Source organism: Solea solea, chromosome 2 (genome assembly GCF_958295425.1).
Source record: "Solea solea chromosome 2, fSolSol10.1, whole genome shotgun sequence".
NCBI lineage: Eukaryota > Metazoa > Chordata > Actinopteri > Pleuronectiformes > Soleidae > Solea > Solea solea.
The window spans coordinates 8739204-8764640 of NC_081135.1; the positions used below are offsets into that span (position 1 = coordinate 8739204).

General features: G+C 40.8%; 4 protein-coding genes across 5 annotated transcripts; 2 read left to right on the forward strand and 2 right to left on the reverse strand.

Annotated features, from left to right (window-relative positions):
- Nucleotides 1–257: 257 nt before the first annotated feature.
- slc19a2 (solute carrier family 19 member 2) lies at nt 258–7005 on the forward strand. Its single transcript, XM_058612400.1, has 6 exons — nt 258–436; nt 1839–2402; nt 2492–2738; nt 3206–3398; nt 4033–4174; nt 4485–7005. The coding sequence occupies exons 1-6, from the start codon at nt 314–316 to the stop codon at nt 4665–4667; spliced, it is 1452 nt and encodes a 483-aa protein (XP_058468383.1). The 5' UTR covers nt 258–313; the 3' UTR covers nt 4668–7005.
- On the reverse strand, nt 6809–9133 carry arl6ip6 (ADP-ribosylation factor-like 6 interacting protein 6). The gene is made up of 4 exons (XM_058612403.1): nt 8738–9133; nt 8102–8155; nt 7795–7912; nt 6809–7696 (listed from the first exon to the last, which is right to left on the reverse strand). Exons 1-4 carry the CDS (start codon nt 8997–8999, stop codon nt 7603–7605), a joined length of 528 nt encoding a protein of 175 aa, XP_058468386.1. The 5' UTR covers nt 9000–9133; the 3' UTR covers nt 6809–7602.
- On the forward strand, nt 8914–24656 carry arhgap1 (Rho GTPase activating protein 1). Of its 2 annotated transcripts, none has more exons than XM_058612402.1 (13): nt 8914–9041; nt 19503–19738; nt 19909–20007; nt 20309–20396; nt 21034–21165; nt 21457–21543; nt 22291–22389; nt 22481–22588; nt 23100–23176; nt 23265–23342; nt 23461–23589; nt 24128–24231; nt 24325–24656. In XM_058612402.1, the coding sequence occupies exons 2-13, from the start codon at nt 19615–19617 to the stop codon at nt 24490–24492; spliced, it is 1293 nt and encodes a 430-aa protein (XP_058468385.1). In that variant the 5' UTR covers nt 8914–9041; nt 19503–19614; the 3' UTR covers nt 24493–24656. The 2 variants fall into 2 exon arrangements, with proteins under 2 accessions (XP_058468385.1, XP_058468384.1); XM_058612401.1 differs by lacking the exon at nt 8914–9041 and adding an exon at nt 15996–16128.
- Nucleotides 9332–15279, reverse strand: LOC131442102 (homeodomain-interacting protein kinase 2-like). The gene is made up of 8 exons (XM_058612398.1): nt 14751–15279; nt 13783–13974; nt 13495–13676; nt 13161–13284; nt 12929–13048; nt 12725–12811; nt 12448–12635; nt 9332–12238 (listed from the first exon to the last, which is right to left on the reverse strand). Exons 1-8 carry the CDS (start codon nt 14949–14951, stop codon nt 10771–10773), a joined length of 2562 nt encoding a protein of 853 aa, XP_058468381.1. The 5' UTR covers nt 14952–15279; the 3' UTR covers nt 9332–10770.
- Nucleotides 24657–25437: the final 781 nt, after the last annotated feature.

Genomic DNA, 25437 nt, shown 5'->3' on the forward strand with positions numbered 1-25437 from the left:
ATATATATATATATATATATATATGTATATGTATATATGTATATATATATGTATATATGTATATATATATATATATATATATATATATATATGTATATATATATATATATATGTGTGTGTATATATTATAATTTATTGAAATTGTAAAAGAAAAGTGCTACTTCCTGCCGCAGTTGGCGCAAAGGATTCTAGGATACAGTCGAAAGATGTTACGTCACGCGCACTGTGACGCATTTCGATGACATTCGGACCACGCGCGTTCATTGAGTTCTTACGCATGCGAGCGACGTAGAGGTCGTGTTGACGTTCGAAAATGTCTGCTCTTTACCCGACAGTTCTGCTGTGTGTTTACGGGTTCTTCACGAACATGCGGCCGTCGGAACCTTTCCTCACTGCCTTCCTGATGGGACCAGACAAGAACCTGACAGAAACACAGGTCGGTTTGTTTAATAGCTATAAGGCTAGCTGTTAGCATGTGTTAGTTTACTGTCAACACTTGATGTTTCCTCAGCAGCAGCAGAAGCCGCAGCCGCAGCCCTGTGACACAGTTAAAGAAAGCACTGTTTTAAACTGTATTGTAGAGTTAAACGGCAGGTTAAGTTACTAGGAAGTACAACTAAGTAATGTTACTTAACTGTCATGACAGGTGTACTTCCTCTCATTCATTATTATTGCTCACACATCCTAAGCTGATTTTCATCATATTGCAATATTAAAATGAGAAACAACATGTATATTACTCATAATGTACATACTGTTTTACATGCTGCAACTAACGATTATGCTGTCGTTTATTTTCTCTGATAATAGATAAGTTGTTTGGCCAATAAAATGTTGATTGGTGTTTCCACAAACTGCCCGTTTTAGTGATTTATTTGTAATGTGGCGCAAACTTTGAAAAATCAGAGAGCCAGTCAATTGATTATCAAAATAGTTGATTAATTTGAATGAATTACCTGCATCAATACATATCGCACCTGAAAGCACATCACATGACCATCCACAAAGTTGTTTGCTTAGTTTAAGAGAAACTACTAATGAGAAACAACAATTGTGAAAAGTCAAGAGCTGTATTTTCTGTTATGAGTTCGACAACTTTTTCAATTGTTTGTCACATATCCTTGGAGTGGTAATTCTACTTTCTTGTTACATCATTACTAAAGCTGCTTGAGCCACACACATTCCTCATCCTGTTTCGTCATTGGTTTCTCTGTCTCAGTTTACATCTTTTGTTAGTGTGCATATGTACTGTCATCGTAGTCACCAGTTAGAAAACACTGGTGTTGTGTTGCGAGCAAGGCTGTGTTTTAAATTGTCTCAGTCCTTTTGCAGGCTTTTGCACAAGGACTAAATTCCCCATGAGCAATAATGTCCACGCACTTTGGAATTTTTCTTGTTAATCCTTTTAGAAGGAACTGAAGAAAATGCCTCTTAAATTCTCTCCACAAGAGAAGATTTTCCAAGTAATCAAAGCAGTTTCAGGAAGTGCAAAAACCTCATGTGGACTACTTTGTGATTAAATTCTGCCACTATAAAACTTCTTATTCTCTCCTACATGCATTCTTACTTTACAAGCCACAAAGACATGACTTTGAATAGATGTGCTCATTGTCCAATGCAGTTACAATACATAATGGTGAAAAACTTAACTTGTGACTTTTCAACATCTGCATGCAAAATCTCTTGCTATCCAGATAAACAAGCTAAATTGACAATAGTGACACAGCAGAAACACTAATAGCTGCAGGACACAAGTGATCTGAGCGAGTACAAGACTCTTGCACCACTATGGCTGACTCTGATAACACTAATTTAGGAAAATCCTCTGTTATCTGCAGGTGGTGAATGAAATCTATCCAGTATGGACATATTCCTACCTCGTGCTGCTGTTCCCTGTCTTCCTTGCCACCGACTACCTCTGTTATAAGCCTATATTAGTCCTGCAGGCCACTAGCTTGGTCGTCACCTTTGTCATTCTGCTGAAGGCACAGGGCATGTTGGCCATGCAGCTTCTGGAGTTTTTCTTTGGACTGGCCACAGCCTCGGAGGTGGCCTACTACTCGTACATCTACAGCGTGGTTGAGCCGGCTTACTACCAGAGAGTGACAGGCTACTGCCGCAGCGCCACTCTGTTTGGATCTGCTGCCGGATCTCTGTTGGGACAGCTTCTGCTCCTGGTCGACAAAGTTGAGCTGCTCCATCTTGTCATTTTTACTTTAACATCAGCCACTGTGGCCTTTGTTGCTCCGTGGTTTCTGCCCATGCCCAAGAAGAGCTTGTTTTTCCACAAAAGCCCTGCAGAAGCTAAGAAGAGGCGGCACAGCAGCAGCTCATTCTTCCTGGACAAGAATGTGGAAGATTCAGAGAGTGAAGTGCCTCTGAGGAGCCAGGATGTCTGCACAGTTAGTGCTGATTTTTCAGTTTAAACCAATGTTATGATAAATATTTATCTGTAACACGTTCTTCTGTACATCCACTGCTCTCCATATAGATACCCACGTCGTCCAAACCAGACAGCTCCAGCAGTGGTGTTGTAAAGGTGTTGAAAATGCTGTTCAATGATTTCCTGCAGTGCTACAGAAGTCGCTCCTTGCTGGCCTGGTCACTGTGGTGGGCGCTGGCCACATGTGGCTACTTCCAGGTCATCAACTACGCTCAAGCTCTGTGGGAGAACATTCGTCCATCCAAGGACTATGAAATTTACAATGGCTATGTAGAAACAGTGTCCACACTGTTAGGTGAGGCTGCCATAGAAACCGTAAACCGTTTTGGATTTGTTAATTGATGTCTTTACCAATTATGTATCATGTTGCAATTGCAATAGCTGTCAAAAATAATCCAAATATGAGTTTCTGACCATATTGTGCAACTATAGTCTTATTGCAATAGCTTAGGCTTTATTTGCTACATGTTCTATGCCAATTCTTTAATGTCTCATCCTTGCATTTTGATTACAATACTAATATTTACCTCAAATCATTCAGCTCTAGTACTAACACATGCACTGACTGCGCTGTGTGTGCACCCTGTGCTAAGACCTGGAGACTTGCACTCACTGGAAACAGAGTTCATCTTTTTTCCTTTTTTCCTATTGATTGATGTAAAGTATTGGGGGTTTACTTACTCACCTCTTGATTCGTAATCTAACTTGACAGCATGTGTCCTCTGTGCCGGGTGATGTATGAACAGACTGTCTTTCTAACAGGGGCTCTGGGAGCTCTGTTGGTCGGCTACCTGCCTGTGCGCTGGGCTCTGTGGGGCGAGCTGGCTCTGTGCATCCTCTCTCTACTCATGGCTGCGTGTGTGTTTGTCATGGACACACTGAAGAACATCTGGCTGTGTTACAGCTCATACGTCCTCTTCAGAGCCACATACATGCTGCTCATCACAGTGGCCACGTGAGTAGCCGGTCACTCACTTGAGAGAAAAACACTCAGCTTTTTAGCAATTGCAGTTTATCTTAGTCAGTCTGTGATATTGGTACACTTTTATATATTATAGGGATGGGCCAGCTTTTTCTGATTGCAAGCTAGTGTGTATAATGCTTACTCTGTTGCACCAAAGTCCATAGAGAAAATTGTTTTTTCTTTTAGCTCACAGGGACATAGAGGCTTCTATTGCTGCCTTTTTCAGTAAGTTTGGGTAACTTACTTGGAGCCGAACCAAAGATTTCAAATACCAAAGTTACAAAATAACAAATTTGAACCCTAGCAGTGACGTCATTTTCTCTATGGACTATGGTATGAGGAGTAAAGTGACACACACTTTACTTTCCAGTCAAACGATAAAGATAAAGTGGCACATTAGAACATATTTTTTGGGTTTGTGCAGACTCAAACGAAGTCATCACCTGAGAAGAAATGCAACATGAGCTTTATTCTTGAGCTGTGAGAGGATTTGGATGTCAGTTTTACTTTTATTTATTCTTTCAACAGTCTTACTCAGGTTAATTTCTAAATCAATAAAATAGTGTCCCACAGATCTGAACCTTCCTCATGATGTTGTGCTATGCTGTGCCTTTTGACCCTTCAGATATCAAATTGCAGCCAGTCTCAGCATGCAGCGGTATGCACTGGTGTTTGGAGTGAACACCTTTATAGCTCTTCTTCTGCAGACTCTGCTCACTCTAGTGGTGGTGGACTCTGCAGGCCTCGGCCTTGATGTCTTCACTCAGGTAAGAAGTGTAACATTCGCGGCTCGAGCTGAAGTTCCCGTGTGTGCAGTTAGTGATTGAGGTTACAGCACTGATCTGCTAGCCTTTAAAAATTTTAAATACTATACAATAAAAGCCCTGTTGAAAAAAAGTAATGGCTCAAGGGAACCGAAAGCTAATAGATTTTTTACTTTAAATCGGGTATTGACAGTTTTGTTTTAGTGTTTGACAGATCTTGACCAATATAGACATTGAACCTGTCGTGAAATATCATTTTCACTGTCTATTTTTGTAGATTTGACTAATTATTGTCTTTTCTCCCTTCTTTCAGTTCCTTATCTATGCCGGCTACTTTGCAGTCATTTCCGCAGTCTTCTTCCTGGCTTGGCTTTTCAAACTTGCCTCCAAGAGGCGCTCTGAGCAGGAAGCAGTGTCCAGAGCAGAAGATAAAACACAAAGCAGCTGCAAACTTGAGGCACCAAAGCCGAGTGAACACAGTGATTCGACAAGGTGAGCTTTAATTAAGTCTGTGTAGTGACTGTTGTGGCCTACACTGCTTAAAACACTTTGGCCACTGGGTGTCAGTAGAGCTGACAGACATAGCAGAGGAGTATCAGTACAGGATTGATGTAATTGTTGATGTGTTTTGCTACATCCACACTATTATATTTTCCTTTTAAAACACATCACATCTGCTACAGTTATGCCTGGAATCCATACTAACCCAGAGTTTTCAAATCACAGAAATGGAGAAGTGTGGATCGCATATTCCACTTTCCTCCTTTTAGTCTGGAACAAGTAGACGCAGACTTTAGACATTATGGAGCAGTAATCCACATTCACTGTGTGATTGGCTCTTACCAGTTGTTACGCCATTGCCTGCTGTGAACAAACTGCTTATTAGAGTTTCTTTCAATTTCACCTCGTTGTTGATCTCATAACAGAAATTACAGCTCTGACTTTTCACAATTGTTTCTCATTTGTAGTCGGCCTGTGCATACAAGATCAGAGAAATGTGTTTTTTCTTGAGGTTGCAAACACAAAGTTATTTTTGACCAGGCCATTTCATACATCACAAGTGCAGAACCCCTGGGAATTTCCCATTGGGAATGGCATTATTATAGCACTAACCATGCCCACTTCAGATGTCTGGCCAATCACACAATAAGTTGTTGGACACCAAACAAGAAAAAAAGTTCTGCCCAGGTGATGTTTCAAGAACAAGCTTCAAGAACTCCCAAACGAGGGCTGCAAGAAAATAATGACTTCTCGCAGCCCTGGGAGAAAGAGAAAGAGAGAGCACATTTCTCTGTTCTGGAGTCTGTACAGTCATTAATGACAGCACTTACTGAATCCTCATAATGGCAGACTGAAATTGTCTTGGGTTCAAATTACAGTATCTTTACAGTTGATTTAGCAGCTATTAAGAATGTGGTAAAAGATGTGATAAACTGATGCCTTATGTGGAGTACACACTACAAAACAATACCTGCATCTTTGCATGAACCTGTCATTTTAACTTGAACAAACCTTTAGACTTGCCAAAAATCTGTTTCATACTGTCAACACATGCTGTACTGTATTCTTATTTTGTAGCTTATTACTGTCTATGTCTAATGAACACGATACTGATGAAGCTTGAAATGTTACGTTGTTCACCAATGTGAAGCAAACATATTGTTTGACATTGTTGGGCTGAGATGTTTGTTAGTGCCTAAAAAGGTCAAATGAGAACTTTTTTTGGATGAACTTGTGATAATTTTCTATTTGTCAGCAAAAACAATCACTTTAGGGGCTACCGGCTACTGTCAGCAGTTGGATGCTGTAGTGAGTATTAAGTGCAGTGGGAACATGTGTGAAATGGAGTCTGTTCGTTCACAACCCAAATTGAGGTAGCACATGGACAGAAGGCATTCTGTCCCGTTTCCATCCCATTTCCAAATCTTGTTTTTCACCAAAATGGAAAGGCCTAAATCACTGTGTTTCAGAGTCATTTTAAGAAGGTAAAGCTCATACTTACAAACATTGCAATAATATTGCATTTATTTTGGTCAGGAAAATGTTTTGAGGACAGCGTGTGTTCATGGCAATGAATAAACACGTACAGGATGACATTAGGCTTTGGATACACACACTTGATTGTTTCTGTGGACAAGATAATACATTTTGAATTTAGATTAAAAGTAAAAGTGATTACCATGCTATTCTTGTATCAACAAACATGTTTGCACTATTAATACCTGCTGCTTTAGTGAATGTGTGGTACACTTCAGATAATACTAACGTTATACACCATTATTTTCTACTAGACAACTTATATAGCTGCTTCATGATGTTTATGATAGTCTGTGAATGAGATCTGGTACTTGCAAATGTGTTATCCTACAAGACGTACAATCATCTCATCAACAAAATCAGGTGATGGAAAACAGAAATTTGTAAACTCCTCACTCACAAAATAAAACATTTGAACTTACTAATGGAGGCAGCAGTGGATCAACAACACGTGTGTGCCGTTATGTAAAATAGCTGACTCTCTCCATGGACTTTGTTCACAAAGCGACACATAATTCAGTTTCCAGACGGTTGAATAGTTAAATGACGAGTAAAACATTTTTCATATATCATGATATAAGAAAGCACAGAGATATAAACTTATTTTGTAGGTACTGTATTTATTTGTACCCACTTCAGTGGAGATGACGGTCAACTTGGCACATGAATAGTGAATGTGTGTGTTCTGTATTTCTGAGAAAAAGTATTTATAAATGTATGAAATCCTGTGCCCATGGAAAAAAACAATGTTCTCTATGCAAAAAGTATCTCAAATAAACTTTCCTTTTGCCTTACAATCCTTATGTCACATATCGAGATGTTTATTTACACAGATTTTGGTTAGCCTTTTGTTAAGTGGTTAAAAATGTGTTTTCACTGAGAGTTCGCCCGCCAGTGTGCAAGGGTCATCTTCATAATCAAATGAATGATGGCTGGGTTCCATTTAGCCTTCCCAGTTTCATGGTGCATGCTGGCTCACTGTCACACTATTCTTAATCTGTAACAACTGTGCTTTGACTGTTAAGTTTATCAAAATGTTGCTGCATGACTTCAGTCAGCTTTGCCATGGACAAAATGTAGCAACACCTTTTCTTATTTGAGATGTTAAAATTGCATACTTTTGTTGATACTCTAGTCAAAATAAAAGCACACGTAACTTGTGGTGTGGACACCACAACTTATGTGTGTATAATTTAGCATCCTAATAAACAATAAAACATGTATATCCTTTATTTAACTAGGTAAAGTCCCATGACCATTAACAGTAAAAAAAAAAAAAAACAAAGTAGGTTCTTTGCAAGCAAACAATTCATAATTCAAAGACTTCCTCGGATACTTCTACATTTACAGTACAATATGGGTCTCTGCCAGACTAGTGAGTGTTTGTGTCTATGTCAGGTGAGGCTCCAGATGACAGTGAGCATTGCCATGATGCCATTGAGGACAACAACACCGTAATCCATGAGGAAACCCTGGTCAGATGCATCTCTGAAAGAAAGCACAGACACAAAGACAGTTCTTTTTTGCATCTGATGTTTGCTGGTGAGTTCAAATATTGCACTTGTGCACACAAATCTGCCTTTTACCTGAAGTGGGTCAGAGCCAGTGAGCCAGCCTGGTACGAGTCCAGGTAAGTGAGTGTCCATGAGAGAATGCAGCAGATAGACCCGACTAATACTGACAGCACCAGGATACTCCAGAAACCTACATGCGCACACACACAATTCAACACAGTTGTTGAAATATTCAGGTTTTTATTTGCAGGTGAGATACCATGGTGCTCAGCATTCACTTTTTCTTAAACGTACACAGTAGACATTAAGTATCTACAATTCTAAGCTCAGGTTAAAGGTGTAAAACATCAAAAAGGAATGTGTTGGATGCAACACTCACCCAGAATCCTCTCTTCAGTCCCATCCACTCCTCTCACTCTCTCTGCCCGCAGCTCTGAAACAGTCACCATCAGTCACTGCTGCATCACAGCATGTGAAAAAGCAAATATGCTCATAATTTCTGACAGACAGTCTGATAGTGTGAATATCCCTCACCCTTCCAAGTGTGTTGGAGAACCTATGTAGCCTTGAGGTAAAATCTAAATGCAAAAGATGTTTCGTTTGTTGATTTTTTGCTATTGTAAAAAGAGCTGACAGTGCTCTTGATAAAAATTAACGTTCATTCTGGGGTAAAAAACTACAATTCATAGTATCAAAGGTAACTGTACACTTATAAAAAAGTATCCTTTTTTATCTTCAATTTGTGCAAAATAATTTCACCTACATGTTACACATTGCATCTTTAATCGCAGGTTATTTGCACAGATGCAAGGATGTAATGTCAATGAATGAATCAATCAGTCCATCTATTATAAAGAGTTAGTAATAAACACGATGTCCAGCAGAAAGTGTCCGGGTGTTTACATTAAATTTGTAAGTTCGTCAGACTTCCTGTTAGTAAACTTTAGAAGTAACTTTTAAAGTAGCCATTTCGACAACATTAGTTGCACAAGATACAAACAAGAGCGCTCCCTACCTTTCATGATCGGGTAAACTAGGGCGCAGAAACAACCGACAGCGGCCACGAACACGGCGGAGCTCAGGACAGACAGGGCAACCACCGACCACTTTCTGTGGCCTCTCCGGTCGGCGTCGAGCCTCCGTCCTGTAGCCGCAGCGTCAGCCTCTCCTGACGCGACGCTCCCGCTGACTCTCACGGTTCCTGAACGCCTCATTACCTCCGAGGAAAATAAGCGAGTTTCGCTCATTACGTGTCCGTCGTCTGTCGCTCTCAGCATTGTGATGATAAAAGCTGTTGGCCAGTTTTGGGAACTCCTCAGGTATGTGCTGTTTACATGACTGTCCCAGTGGCACTTCCGCACACAGAAATGTTCCTCAGGCGTTCCGTAGGTGTAGTTCTATTTTATTTCTGTCCAGTTTTTAGTCCGATTATATCTAATATACACATAGTTCAACTTTAGATTGAATGACAGCAGTGATTTTGGAAAGATATTGACGTATTTGCATTTCCTGATCAATAACTAAGTGAAACCAGAGTACAGGGACCGTCTACAAAATACAGTGAGACAAGAGTGTAGGGACCATGGACAAATGCAACACCATAACGTGTGTTTGTGGGTTACACTCCAATTCTTTCAAGGGAAAATGTTCTATTATATATTTTATAACAATGGTAATTGATTATTTCTTGACTACACTGTGGGGGGCTGGTCTTCCATCTCCTCTTCAATCCACAACTGCTCTTTATGACACTGTCCAAATAGTATAATTTGGGTGATTGTTTATTAGTTATATTAATAATAGTATTAATCTATCATTTATAGTTAATAATTCTTAATATTTGAGGACCAGGAAGGCCCTGTGGTTGGCCAAAGACGAATAACAATGACCAACTGCAATGCTGCCTCAGTTGGCATGTGACGGGGAAAAAGTTGCACTTGCACACACAACGCATCGACTACAGCCAACAGGCAAACTGTGCATATGGTCTGTTCCTGCATGAGAGGAAATTACCTTTCATTTCCCCAGCAGATGGCTGTAGTCTGTATAAATCAGTGAAAAAAGTCTTTTGTATGTGCACTCTTTAGGGTTTTTTTTTGCTTTGTCGTGTTGATGTTTCTTCTCGTCTTCTGATTGGCTAGAGCTAAACAGCCAATCACAGTTACCTCTGTCACTGACGAAAAATGACACTGGTTGGGCCTGCTGAAGCAGCCGAAACGCAGTTAACATGGCGAATGATGCAAGCATAAACGGAGCACAAGTGGTTTTCTCTTGGTTAGACGACTGCTGCTCTTGATTAGTGGTCACCTCAGCAGATGTTTTGACATTTATCTTTCTTATCATGACTGGCATTGATTTTACGCTGGATGTCCTTCCTGAAGCAACCCTCTCCATTTATCCGGGCTTGGGACCGGCACCAAGTTCACTTATACACCCCAGTGGCTGGATTAGACTACAAATTCCCTTTATGAAAGGACAAAATGTGCCATCAACATCATTTTGGAGTTTTTTTTTTTTTTATTAAAAATAATCTAGTCTGTGAGCTGGGCATTGTCGGAGACCTTTGTGGATAATCAAAGACTCAGCAGTGAAGTGTCACCTCGGTCTCTGTTTGTATTCCCTCTGGACTGGAGCAGATTTTTCTTCAGAGATCTATGTATTTGGCTTCAATGTATTCTTTCTTCACTTCTGATGGATCTCCCTGCCCCTGCAGCTAAAATGCCCATATGTTGCCACCATGTTTCACTTTTGGAGTTCTTAGAAAATTGAAATATGGTCTCATTGGACCTCATCCTCTCATGTGTCATCTTTGAAGGGATGTTGCCCTGTGAGGACTGGGACTTTATTCATGAAATCTACTTGTTCATCTCTTAAGTGTCTTGTGCACAATGCATAACTTAATTCTTATGAAAATAAAATAAAATAAACCCTAATTTGTCGATTGTCATGTGTCATGACACATTTTGTTCCCATGCCTTAGTCATTATCAGATATAGATTGAATGTTTATAGGCAGGAACTGTGAAAGAACCATTCTCTTGGTGGGTGGTCATCTGCCTTGGCAAGTTGGGTGTTTGGGTGAGAAGGTATTATCTTCTACTGGTTCAGTGTTTGGTGGAAGAAGGTGAACATCGGGGGTACGAGACATGAGCATGCACATCTGCACATCTTCACATTCATGACTGATGCTGCACTCTGATGTTTTTGGACCTGCTGAACTCTGTGTCAACTTTCTATTGTTTAATGAGTGATCACAAGTTCTTTTTGAAGGTAGCACATCTTCTTCCTCAGGAGGGGCTTTTCTTTTCCGTCCCGATCGAACTGGTCTCTTGATCAGAGTGCTGTTTGTTGAATGTGGACAGTTGGGATGTTTATCTGACCTTCTTCTCTGATTCAAGTGAAAATGGTCAGTGTGGGTAGATTCATGTCTGTCACTGCAGCCCGATGTCGATGGAACTTGTGCTGCAGAACCTCTTTGGATCGTCTGTGTTTCATCTAACCAGTGATCGCAAGTTCTTCTTGTAGGCCGCACTTCTTCTTCTGGAGGTATTTTTCTTTTCTGAACTGATAGAACTCGTCTCTTGGCCAGAGGGCTGTCTGGTGAATGTGGAGAGTTGTGTTGGACGTGTTTATCTGGCCTTCGCTGATTTGAGTGAAATTGGTCAGTGTGGGTAGATTCAGGTCTGTTGCTGCAGCCTGGCTTGTGTGAACCTGCGGTTGCACCAGCTTTTCTTTTCTGCCCTGAACAGACATGTCTCTCATTCCAGGTGCTGTCTGAAGGACGTTGTTCTTCTGGCCTGCACCTGTGATAAGACGGATCAGGGACAATGTGGGTAGAGTCATGGTTGCTATTGCAGGGGGATCTGTCTGCTGAGTAGTTCTCAGCCCTCTGCCTCTTAAGGTCTGACCTCACATCGTAATTGTGATCACAGTCTTCACTAAGAGCTACCTTTCTCTTGTCCCATGTCGGGACATATGTCTCAGCCCCCCTGCTGGAGCTTGGGATGGATGGACTTGCAGAGTTTGTGTGAGAACTGCTATTATCACTATAGTACTTCTTGTTGGCAAGCTTAGGTTTTACATCATAATATTCAGCTATCTTCTTCCTAATGGTCATGTTGTGGTCACTTTTCACTGCAGTGTTGGTCATGTCCAGGTGGCTCCACACTGCATTGTCGGTCATGTTCAGGTGGCTCCTTGTTGCAGTGTCGGTCGTGTTCAGGTGGGGTCTCGTTGCAGTAACAGTCATGTTTGGGTGGCTCCTCACTTCAGTGGCAGTCATGCTTGGGTGGTTCGTCACCACAGTGTCAGTGTTCTTTGTGTTCTTGACATCTACAACCTTACTATTCACCCATGACCCGTGTGACCTTTGTGAGGTTTGGTTCCTGGACCCTGGACTTGGGTTGATGCAGTGATGCTTGTGGGGGCTGGCAGTCCTGGTGGATGGTTGCTGCGTTGCTCTGCCCTGAGTTTTGTTTTTTTGACAGAATGTCATCATATCGGAGCAGTCCCTGACACTGCAAGACAATTTATCCAGTCAGTCAAGTTAACAACAAATAATGTGAGAAAACAGTGGGTACAAATAGGCAAAGAACAAAGCAGAGGGCAGCAGTAATTAGGCGTTCGGTTATCAATTCATTATAACAACTCCAGCTTGCAGTAACATCTTCATCTTTGGACTGTAGTAGTTAGGACACTTGTCCACTCAAGTTTTACTACTACTTACTACTTGCTCCTTGGATACAGGTTAATAATGTGCAACATCCTGGTGAACCGATGCTGCATCAGCTGAGAGGGAGTTATCCTTGTGTCAGTATCAAGCTGAAGCATTTCCTTCACCATGTTCACGAACATCTGCACATCTTTCCACTGTGCATCTTGATCTGCGTTGTTGTCACTGTTAATCGAATGTGTCTGGAGCATGAAAGAACAGTTGAATCATCTCCAGCAGTGAATAAGAAAACAATTTCACTGTGCCCCTCTTGTGCTATATGTTAACTTACATATAGGAGGTCATCCAGTGAGGTCATCTCACACTTCTGTTTCTCCACTGGCTTTTTCCGCTTGTCTCTTCGGACTTGTTCTGGGTTCTGTGCAGACATGCACATGATATTCTAAGTACATAAAACTGGTACAAAAGTGGGAAAGACCTATGTCTTCTTCATTTTAACTTCTTGTGGGTACAGGGAGAGATTCTGGAAAAGTACCTTAAGTTTCCAAAGAGAGGTAGTGGACCTCTTGTCTTTCATGAAATACAAGTGAGTTTTTCTGCCTTGGCAGAGCATGCTGTGTGGTAGCTGACCCTGAGTCTTTATTATGTTCCTGATCTGAAAGTCAAACACAACAGAATGTCACACTGGGAGTCTTCATTATGATAATCCTATGATTATTCTTATAACGTGATACCATTCTTAAGTCTCAACTTAAAGTAGTGCCTACCACATCATATTCACTGTCACCACTGTAGAGCATAGTGCCGAGGTAGAGGAAAACCACCATGCATCCCAGGGACCACATGTCTATGGCCTCTGTGAGAGGGAGTCCCAAAATGACCTCTGGAGAACTGAGAGTCAAAAACAACCATAATCACATTAGGCATAACTTTCAAATAATGATAAAGTGGTAAAGAACTGTTGAGAGCAGCGTTACACCTCTGTGTCCAGCCTGCCAGAAAACATTAGAAGCAGAACTCTTTCAAACAATTATATTGTTACAGCCACTTATACAGCCGCCAATTCAACACTAAAACATCAGTTTGGTTGTAATTACTTACCGAAAAGGACGAGTCTGAATGTATGAGCCCACCGTGGTAAACCGAACATCGCTGGATAGGCCAAAGTCAATCACTTTGACTCTGTAGGGCTCCACTTGTTGATTGACCAGCATCACATTCTCCAACTTGAGGTCTGCATGAATTATTCTAGCTGCCCTCAAGTAATTGAGTGCATTGGCGAGCTGAAAAGTTATTGAAATATCTTGTTTGCATTGTAATGCCATCAATATACCAGCATACCAGCAGTATATTTTGTGTCTGTTAGTGCAGAGTGAAGAGCAGAGGTACCTGCTTGACAATAGGTCTGACATGCTTCAGTGGAAGAGGTTGGAAACGTCTTTCTCTCATCAAGTCATAGAGACTTTTGTCTAGGTGCTCAAACTCTAGGCAAAGTTGTCCTCTGTCTTTGAACATCTGGTACCAACGGACAAGGTTGGATTTTTCTGGGTCCAGTGATTTAAGTTTCCTCAGGATAGCAGCCTGGAGATGAAAGGTCATATTTGATATTACATTACACTGATACCAAACCTTGACAAGTGTACGGATGGGATGATGTGTGTGTCCCTGTGCAATGCTCAAAAGTGAACATTGTGACAAAAACCACTTACAGTATGATGATTGTAGTGACTTGTTCTTAAAATAAAACATCAAAACGAACCTAAGCCACTTGAGGGGGCTGCTGTACTGGTACTCGTAGTAGTTGACGCGTCGTCTTCCGGGTCCAATGAATGAATTACACACATGAGCGTCGTATGCAATCACCAACATTTATTAATCAAAACGGACGGCGGCGGTCAAAAAACTGTGTGCTTCCCCAGTCAGCAGCACACCTGCCGAGTAATTACCTGTTGCTCTATTTAACACCTTCCTGCACAGTGCAGAGCGCCACCTACTGTGGCCTTCAGGTAGGTATGGCTCTAACGATGATTATGGGTAATTTTATTGAGCAGGACCATAGTGAATAGGGGAAATTGTTGCCAACAATTACCACAATATTATGTAACGGGACATCATTTCTATCATCCCTTGCCTGTCATATTCAACCAGTACATCAAATAATGATCAAAACAACGGACCTTTGTAGAGCAGATTTTTACACTTATCACAATATCTTAAAAGAATTGTGATTGTTTTGGTTAGGATAATCATTACATTTCTTTTTCATACTGTGTGATGCCTAGACAAGCCATCTATTTGTCCAAATACAGTTGCACCGTGAGAAAAAATAGTACAATTCAAACTGAATCTTTTCCTACCTCCTCTTTCGCCTTCCAAAAGTGTTCAGACTTCATCATTTTAATGGCCACGATCTCCCCATCATTCATCCTCTTGCATTTTACAACTGTTCCAAAGGTGCCCTGCCCAAGGTATTTCTGCACCCTGTATTTGGAGGATGCAGAGGTGAGCAAACATCCTGTGAACAGCTGGTTTCCTTGGACAGGTTGCGTTGAGTACATGATCGAAGCAATGCTAAGCTGTGGTCACAGACATCTGCTTAATTCTTGAATCTCCTGAAAATCCTTAAAAGGCTTTGTTCTCTTCCCTAATGCGCTGCACATTATTTTACGGCAGTTGCAAATATATATCTGACATCACATCCAAAATTAGCCTTTGATGTTCTGACATCACATACCCTTGATAGCTTCTTGAATAGAGAAGGAGTTGGAGTGGGATCAGTGTAAAGAGAACTTCAAACTGTGATTACAGACTTCAAATCTGATTGGGAACTTTGAACAGTGGAGGGCAGCATCCCACCTCTTAGCCTGTCTGATTGATACGATTGGAAGAAAAAGACAGGAGATGAGAAGAAACAGAAAATATCACAGACTAGGAGGAATCTTCTAATTCCAGAAGATGGCAGTAATGCAACATCATGGATGCAAGTTGCCATTAAACCCCATAGAAGAACAAGTTCAATTTCTGTATATGGACATGTTGCTTCACTGTTTGTGTGTGCAAAATACCTTGTAGGGCAGTTTGCTAACAATGGCCTGAGATACAGTATGTGTGCATCCATGTTTTTTGTTTTTTTTAACCAGAAACACAGTCAACCCAAAGGTTGCGTCACTCAGTGTTGACCTCTGACTGCCGATGTTAGTGGAACATCTGTCTGTCTGTCGCTGATAATGTGATTCATTAAATATGTGAGTGAGAGTCACTCACTAATTCCAAACGTTTTAAAAAAGGTGCACAAGATGGTAAATTAAGTCAAAACAGACCATGTAACGGCAGCTAGCTTTCATGGCAGACATTTTGCAAGGGAAAAAAAGGCCCATGAGACTTTACCTGATTAGATAAAGGTATATAAAAATGAACTAATTAAATAAAGGTTACATAATAAATGTTAAATATATGTAAATACGTAATAACGGTTACATATAAATACATATCTGTAACCCTTATTTAACCATGTAAAGTCTCATGGGGAAACATTCATAATTGTCAGAAATTTTGTGTGATTTTATTTTGATAGACTAAAGTCTAAAAACAGAAACGTATCCGTTTATTTTGAAAATCATGATCCGGAAAAGGCGTTGACGCAGTTCGTTGTTGTCAGTTGCGCTGACTGAAGAAGTACTACGATCAGCTACTGGAGCCAAAAAGCCCGTTTTGGACAGCAGCGACACAAATACGGTAACCAGCGATTTGTTTGTGGTGTGACGTCGGTGCTGAAACACAGCACTGCGACTCCGGTGTGCAGCTCAGGCCGCCGTGAAACGTTCACGTCTGTGCGCTCTCGGTTCTGATTCACGGTGCTCGTTTGTTGTGTGAACATGGACGAATCATTTTCACTGCGGTAACGTGGTTTAGCTGTAGCGTCACTTCTGTACATTGTTTACTTGTGTCTGTTAATGTCCACACATCACTCTAGGCCTTGCTAAGAAAATGTCCGCACACATATATGCTAGTAAATGAGCCGTACCAGCGTGCTAATGTGTTTTAGCTCGTGTTCGTCTTCAGCTAAAGTAGTTAGCATGTTTCGTGATATCATGGCTAAATAAGTCAAGTTTTCTAAACAGGCTCTGCGTATTTAAGATATCTAACTGTTCAGTTGTTGCTTTCATCGGTAGCTAGACTGTTCGCTCCAGACAGTGAGAGCATTCTGCCAAACCCTTCAAATGTCTGTCAATGTACCGTGCCACTACTTTCTCGTCCTCTTAATGTTGCATTCAACCGATTAAATCAGAATGATCCACTTCAAAAACACCAAAACACTCCCATGTTTCCTCAATGAGCAGTTTAAAGGGTGCCAGTACATACAAGCAAATCAACAAAATCCTGTTTGTTACGGTTAAAAATCACAGTGTACTGTTTTATTTCTCCTCATTTCACCAAGCAGTTTGTCACAAAATGGCATTTTCTATGACCAAAATACATTTTCAACTATCTTCATCCAGTGGAGTATTTCATCTTTGTATTGACAGTAATCTTTGTCCTTAATCCTGCACCTGAAAACTTCACTTGGTCATTCATATACTCAGACCATGTGTGTGTTGGTATAAATGAGAAATTGATCTCTCATCTGCTGTTGTTGCTTAGTTTTAGATTTTATCAGATCGACCATACAATTATATTTAAACTGAAAGCAAGTGTTGACAGCACTTTTTATCAGAGTTGATTGTTGAGTAGAGACTGATAAGAGCCAGTTGGAAATGTGGGTTACTGTGTCATTGTTTTCAAGGGGTTCTGTTTCTACCCATCCGGATTGAAACAGCCAGCAACATTTTCAAACTCCATTTTATTATGCTCTGGCGGAGTAATCAAAGACATGAAGGAAGTGCTCCGCAGTGTTTCAGATGTGGAAATTATCAGTTACTGCAGCATTGCTGTGTTCCACATGCTCACTTTGATCTTTGCGCTAACCAGAACTAAGTGACTGAGGGGTTTTGTTTAGGAACGCGTTTCCACCCCCCTTGAGGACACTTTTTGACTAAGCTGCTTTCCTTTATTGCTCTGCTGAGCTGTGATAGAGAGAAGAAATGAAAGGGGCTGAGCACTGCTGTCACTGCTCGACCCACAATAGCTGTGTCTGTGCATGTATTATGACATGATCCACCTGTAGACAGGTGACTTTGGCTGGGTGGGGCTGGGTCCACCACCGGATTCTGTTGAGCGCCACTGTTGTAAATCCTCCAGGATCTAAACAGACTGTTTACTGTTAGGCTGATAAGTTAACTGGCTTCTTCATTGTCTGCTTGATTTCACAATTACGCTACATACACACAAGATATAGGGGAAGAGAGTCCACTTTGTTTCAGTGATCGCAGCAGTCAACAGCTGACTGAACGTCTTGTTGACTGAACATGTAACAAATTACTTTGATGTGGGGGTTTTGAATCTGTATGTTAGGAGACTGATTTGAGAGCAGAGATGCAGAAGCTCAAATAAACAGATTTTAGCCACTGAACAAAAGAATGCACGTTAAATCTACACCTGCTTAAGGTGACGATATGTCAATAATATGTTTTCTCCTTTATCTCAATGTTAGACAGCTTTTTCTGACTGAAAACCTCCTCTAGCCCCACTACCAAAAATATGCATTTCTAGCTTAATCTCACTGTAAGCCTATTCTGAACTGAACCAAAAAAAAATATCCAGTGATGAGCTAATACAGTATGTGTCTACAGATGAGCTCACAGTCTGAGAGCATTCCCCAGCTTTCTGCTGCAACCTTCACTGGCTGACCTTTTATTGTGCTCCGGAACACACGCAGCAAGAAAAATAGGAACCTGTTACTGTCAAATCATCCAGAAATCCGACTCGTGTCCATTCTGACAGTGTGGTTGCTAACCAACAAGCTGACTGTCATTTTTCACTATCTGCATTTGTGTTTGTTGTTGGTCAGCAGCATTAGGCTGATTGTGCCTTTTGGTTAGCAGCAATATTTATTTAAAGCAACATGCTGTCAGCCAGCATAACATCACAGAATAGAGAGAACAGAGGCCGTGTGTGTGTGCAAGAGAGAACACGGGGTAAATAAGTGGGGGCTGGGCTAGAAGAGAAAATGGGCTGAGTAAATATGTGAGAGGAGGAAGCGAGATGCTGCAGCAGCTATTAACTTGAAGCAGATACGTGATGCTACTGACTCAATCTCACAGAGTTGCACATTGGTCTGTCATTTGGAGTTGCTGGAGGCAGAATTGGAATATGAACTGCAGCAGAGGGCGGGCTGCACGGACTCTTGCCTAAACAGACACGCAGTAACTCGTGGTCAGAAATGAAATTGGTGCACACAGGAAATGAATACTCAAAATATCAATAATATTCTTTGAGGCTTCTCTAAATCGTTGGTCTCACTCTGTATTGTTTGTTGCAGCAGTGATGGTATATTGTTTGATTTTTGTGTGATTACATCGTGTTTCAAGTTATTCTGATTGTACTATTTAAAAGCCTTGACTTTGAAATTCCGTATATAAAAATGCCAAATACCTCAGCGCACATATCCTCTGAATGGAAAAATCCTTGGGACTAGTGGTGACTCAATATCACTTTTTAGTGTTTGATACCAATATCACAACATGGACTTATTATACTCATTCCAACAGTCATTTCACACCTATTAATCTATGAAGCTGTTAACACATTTGTGCTGATGCATTTACCACCTAGCCATTTGTAGCATATTCAAATAGATAATGTTCTCACTGTTACAAATCTTCCTGAAAAAAGAAATATACAGCCCAAAACATAACTCAGCCAAAATGCTGTTGCTGATTTTTGTTTACATTTTACTGCCTCTTTCCAATATCTGATCCAGTGATTTTGACCAGTATGGACTGATACCGAAACTAGTTTCATATCGGATTTCTTACTTAGGATGTGAAGAAAGTTAATATAATATAACAAAATATACACGTTAGTTTGTTTTTGTACTTCAACAAAAACAATATACATGTGAGAAGCTTCTGCATTTGGATTGGATTATACATAGATTATCTTGTTAATCGATAATGAAGTAATTCCTGTTCTGCAGCCATTGACCTGAGGTCTTTCTCTGTCTCTTGCAGAAAGTTTGCTGCTGCTGTGTGAAAAGCCACAGCTTTGTGTGTCTCTCTGTATCCGAGACATCACCTTTGCTTGAGGAGTGTGTGCTTGTAGCACTGTTCTGCAGTGTCTGTGATGTCGTCAGAGCTGCTGGTTGATTTGAGCGATGACCCTGCCACGGCACAGCTAGGACAGCTGAAGCTCTCCACCATAGAAGACCAGCAGTGGCCTGCTGATGAGTCAACTCTCAGCAAGTCCGGTGAGAACTGCTTGGACACAAAAGTAACATGTCTGTACAGTTCCTGTTCAAGTTCCTGTTCGAAAAAATGTTATGTGTCTCCATATCTGGAGGCTCTAAATAGAGAAAATTCGGGCTTTTATACTGAACTGTTTTTATGTACATTGGTGTGTATGTGTGTGTGTGCTCAGACACGGATATCTCCCAGCGCTTTGACAGCAGCTCTCCTCACCTGCCATGGGACCATCCATTTTATGACATCGCCAGGCATCAGATCATTGAAGTGGCAGGTCAGTCAACACAAACCTCTAAACAGGCAAGAATGCTCTTGCTGAAAACATAGCTGTGAGCAGGGACATGGAAAAACAAGTTCGAGCCGTAGCGGCTATTCTTTTGTTCTTTCTAAATTAACAGCATGCAAACCTTTGAGGTTTATGACTATGGCTAAATAAAAAGCACTCACAGAGACAAATGTTTTTGAACTATTTACATAAACACAAATATTCTCTTTGGTTTATTTCAAACTGAAATAACTCAAACTTTTTCAGTAATTGTGTGTGTGTGTGTGTGTGTGTGTGTGTGTGTCGGTAGGTGATGATAACTTTGGCAGGAAGGTGATAGTGTTCAACGCCTGCAGGATGCCCCCGCAGCACCAGCTTGACCATCACAAGTTGCTGATGTAAGCACTAATGTAACCTCAATGATCCGACTGAGCAGAAAATAATGTCAAACATGTCCGCTGGGATTTCATTGGTGTTCCACTTTTGTGTTAAGAGTTGTGAAAAACAAATAATTATATCAATGTAACAGTAAAAACATCAGCAAACATTTTTTGGGCATTATTAACATTTATTAGATTGTATAGTAGCAGCGTGAAGGGGAGGAGGGACTAGGGCTGTTGTTTGGTCCACAAAATGTCACAACATGTTGAAAGGTGTTTCCCCATACTTTTTAACAAAATAAACAATCATAGAAGTGAAAAAGAAATGCAGTCATAGTTGTTTCATTACCAGAAATCAAGAATGAGTGGAATGAGGGAGGTCATATGCAATGAAAGTGTGTTAGCTGGAAGAAAAGCTGGGATATTGTGGTTTCATAGACTGCTGACTCACCAGGACACAGTCACATGACTCAGTATAGAGAAAGTCATTAAAGGGAACTGCTTTTTCAAAGTCTCACTACCACTAAAGGAAGAAAAATGCTGTTTGTTTTTATCCTGCTCTTGAAAATGTGAATTTTCTTTTTGCGAACCTGGAACAGAATATGGAAGTCTGTGTGTCTATACATATTTTTTATTTTATTTTTATTTTCTGCAGGTATCTTAAAGGAACACTGGATCAGTATGTGGAAAGTGACTACACTCTGATCTATTTCCATCATGGGCTGACCAGTGAAAACAAACCGTCTCTCAGCTGGCTTCGAGATGCATACAGAGAGTTTGACAGAAAGTAAGCTCAAGTACATCACTGACATTGCACTTATGGGCTTTTCCACCAATAGGAACCAGATGCTAGTGATGGTTCATTAGCTGATTCCCCTTGTGAATATTTTATGAACCAGTTTTTCACTGTTGTTGATGGAAAGAAAATGGTGCACACATTATTTAAATGTAACACGAGAGCAAGGCTGCTCACTGAGGGATATCTTAACTGTAAATATCCCAAGAGCTTTACAGATAGTGCACCAACACAAGTGGTTTAGTTATTACTACAAGCAACATCTGCTGCTTGTGTTTTCAGGTATAAGAAGAACATCAAGGCTTTGTACATCGTCCATCCCACCATGTTCATCAAGACTCTGCTGATCCTCTTCAAACCAATCATCAGGTTGGTTTTTAGTGAGAATGCTAAGTAAACATCTGTACTTTTCTGTTCATTATTATTATTATAATAGTGGATTTTGGTAGATTTCATCCAATCAGACCTTGAAAATATTTTTTAAGTACAACTTTGTCTTTATACATATTTTTAGATTTAGCATTTATCTTTTTTCTGCTAATCAAATGGGAACACAGCATTTCACATGCCTTTGATCTGTCATGGCAGTGAGGTGTGGTCGTTAAAATGACCATAGACGATTTACATAGCTTAATATGGCTGATTGTACTCAATTCCATTGTAAGTCGCTTTGGATAAAAGCGTTTAATAAATGACATGTAATGTAATATTCTTCCTTCTTTCTTCCTCTTCTGGTTTAAGGGCAACTTGCATCCATTATGGTGCATTACTGCCATCTTCTGGAGGTAGAAAACTCCTACACTACCCAGTCCATCATATTCTTTCTCTCTCCTCATTTCCTGTCCTCCTCTGTCCTGCAGCTAAATATTTGCGAAAGAGGAAGAATAAGGAGTGCGATAAACTTGATGGATTATAATAGATGCTACTTTGATCATCAAAGCAGGCATTAATGTGTTTCTCTTCATTGTGGTAAATGAAGCATGCAACTCCAAATTCTATGACTAATCCTGACGTTTGACACATCATTCAATCGTAGCTTGTTGAAAGGAGTACATTTCCTAGATGGCTGATAATTTGATGCAGTTTTCTTTGCTCTCTCTCTCTGTCTGTATGTAGTTTTAAGTTTGGCAGGAAGATCAACTATGTGAGCTACCTGAGTGAGCTGGAGGATGTGGTGAAGTGTGAGCAGCTGCTCATTCCTGCTCGTGTAAAAGAGTGAGCGCAAGTGTTCCAAAAAATGCTCTTTGAAATTTAATATTCCTAAAAACCTAAAGCCACTAATAACCTAACACGCTCTCTGTGACAGATATGACAACAAACTGAGAGCGTCTCTGAAACCGGCCGCCCAGCCTCCCATGTCTCCTCCTCGCAGCCCTCCGCTTCCCAACCAGGTGTTTGGGGTTCCTCTTGCTTTGTGAGTAACTGAAACCGTCTGTCAGGTTCTACTGTGACTGATTTTCACTCAACAGGGCACAAGGTGTCAGGGTCTCTGAAGGTCTTTAAGAAGTCTTCATGCATCCAGAAATAACTATTAAATGTATTATTAAATCCATCTTTTATGTGACCTTTCAATGCTAATTTCCTTTGATGTACATTTATTCTTAAAATAATTGACTATTCACCATTGGGCAATGTATATCAAGAAGAGACTTAAGTGACATTAACAAAGCTCTGACAAGTCTTCAATTGAACTTTGCCTCAAGCTGTAGGAAGCCTGGGTGTGGAATTTGATAACATTAACATGATAACATTATCACCAGGTTAAGTTTGTTGCGCTAACTGCTGCACGTGTGTGTGTGTGTGTGTGTGTGTGTGTGTGTGTGTGTGTGTGTGTGTGTGTGTGTGTGTGTGTGTGTGTGTGTGTGTGTGTGTGTGTGTGTGTGTGTGTGTGTGTGTGTGTGTGTGTGTGTGTGTGTGTGTGTCAGGCTCGGAGAGAGGAGTCCAGATGGAGATGCTGTTCCTGTGGTCATGAGAGACACCATCGGTTTCCTTACAGATCAAGGTAACACAAAGCACCAGTGAACTTTTACTATGTGACATGTTTGGAGTTACCCTCACTCTGTGTGTGTGTGTTTTTGTGTTGTTGACAGGTTTGGAGATTGAGGGGATCTTCAGAAGGTCTGCTAACGTTACTTTGGTGAAAGAGGTCCAGCTTAAATACAACTCAGGTATGATGGGCTGGTCTGAAGTGTTTTTGTCTGTTAGTGATGGTAGACTAAGATGGCGTCTTGTGGGTTGACATCATTTCCTAATTCCGCGTTTGTTTCCTTGTTTGTTTGTTTTTAGGCGCAGTCGTGAATTTCAGAGAGATTGAAGACGTCCACTTGGCTGCTGTGATCCTGAAAACATTCCTGAGGGAGCTGCCGGAGCCTCTGCTGACCTACCAGCTCTACAACGACATCGTCAACTTCAATTGTACGTTCAATCGAGACTCTTTCATTCATTCAGGGTCACATTTTGCCATAGTGAAAACCTTTCACATTTTTGTGAACAAATTGAATTAAGCTTGAAACTTTTTAGCATTTGAACTTGGACTCTGAACATTACTGCACTAAATTAACTTAATAAACACATAATACCTGAGAATTTTTGCCACATTTTAGTTAAATTATGTATGATTTTATGTGCATTTACACATTTAAAATGTGTATTTGTATGAAAAGGTAGAGTAAACCAGTAGCAGAAGTTTCTATTCTGAAATGAAGGTATTTGGTAAAAGTAGAAGTCTTTATTTTGCTACATCTTTTATGTCCTGTCTTCAGGTTTAAATCTTGGTGTGCAGCGTTCCTCTTGCATGCGTCATCAGTAACTTAACATATCTGTTTTGTTAATGTAAGGAGTGGAAATTACAGATATTTGTGTTCAAATGTGAGGATTAAAAGTAAGAATGAACATAACAAGTTAAGATCTACGAAAGACAATGACAGCCACATGCATCTTCCCGATTTTTCAGCTGTATCCAGTGACGACCAGGTGACGGCGATGAAGATGCTGGTGGAGTCACTGCCAGAGGAGAACTACACATCACTGCGATACCTCGTCACATTCCTCGCACAGGTACAGCTCATACACTGCAAAGCCAGTCAGGCCGGTTTATCAGTCGGTCTAGTATATATAGTTCAGTGTATATATATGTGTGTGTTTGTTCAGGTGTCAGCCAACAGTGAGGTAAATAAGATGACCAACAGTAACCTGGCTGTGGTGTTCGGTCCTAACCTGCTGTGGGGGCGGGACAACGCTATGTCACTGAGCGCCATCGGTCCAATCAACAACTTCACCAGAACCCTGCTGGACCAGCAGCATCTCGTCTTCACCTAAACCCATCAGTAACAACACACCACTGTGGCCCTCTTCCTCACATTCAGCAATCAGTCTCCAGTTCATCCCAGCAACGGACCAATCGGGAGCTTCATCAGGGTACTTTCTCCACCAACAGCACTTAGACAAGCCAACTTCAGCTCTTCTTCGACTATAATACCATAAAACAATACTTACAATTAATACTTAATACTTACAAATCTTCTTCACACATATCGCACTTAATTTTGATACATCTTTATATAGTGGCCAATTCGCAATTTTTATTTTGTCCCAGAACGAGTAGCTGTGGATGAAAAAGTTAAATCACAAATCAAAACCTAATAATTAGATGACCTGCCACAGTATTTAACACCACCTGATGGAGGCAGATCATAGACCACCTAGGAAATCAACGTAGACCTCTGGTTGGAAAAGTGAGGCCTGCATAGTAGGATGGAAGTAGCAGTTAGCCACCAGAGGACTTCTCATGCAAGTTATTACATCAGTAAACATTTGTGAGGAGTTAATGGCCTAATACTAGTTTCAGCTCTTCTTCAATCGAAGACGATGTCAGTTTTGTGAATTATGTTCCCATTTAGAGGAAAATAGGCCATATGAGTAGACAACTGGTATCATCCAGTGAGGAGCGTGGTTGCGGGTGACGCCTCTGAACTTCCAGTATTAAAATTGCCATGTCTCCAGTCACTCTGCAAATCTTAAGGCTCTAAAACCGTAGTCCGGCCATAAACTATTACGTCCATTTCTTGCATACGGTCTATGAGGTGGAGTCAAAGACTCAATTCTTACGTGTTTCCTTTTTTGTAGCTGTAGCTCGTATTTGAGGTAGGTCAACAGAGCTGAATAATGTAGCAGTAGTACCATCGTGAAGACACTTCAATTCAGTGATTTCCTCCTGCTTGTAGATGTTGAAAAAAAAGCTATTGACTGACAGAGAAAACAAAT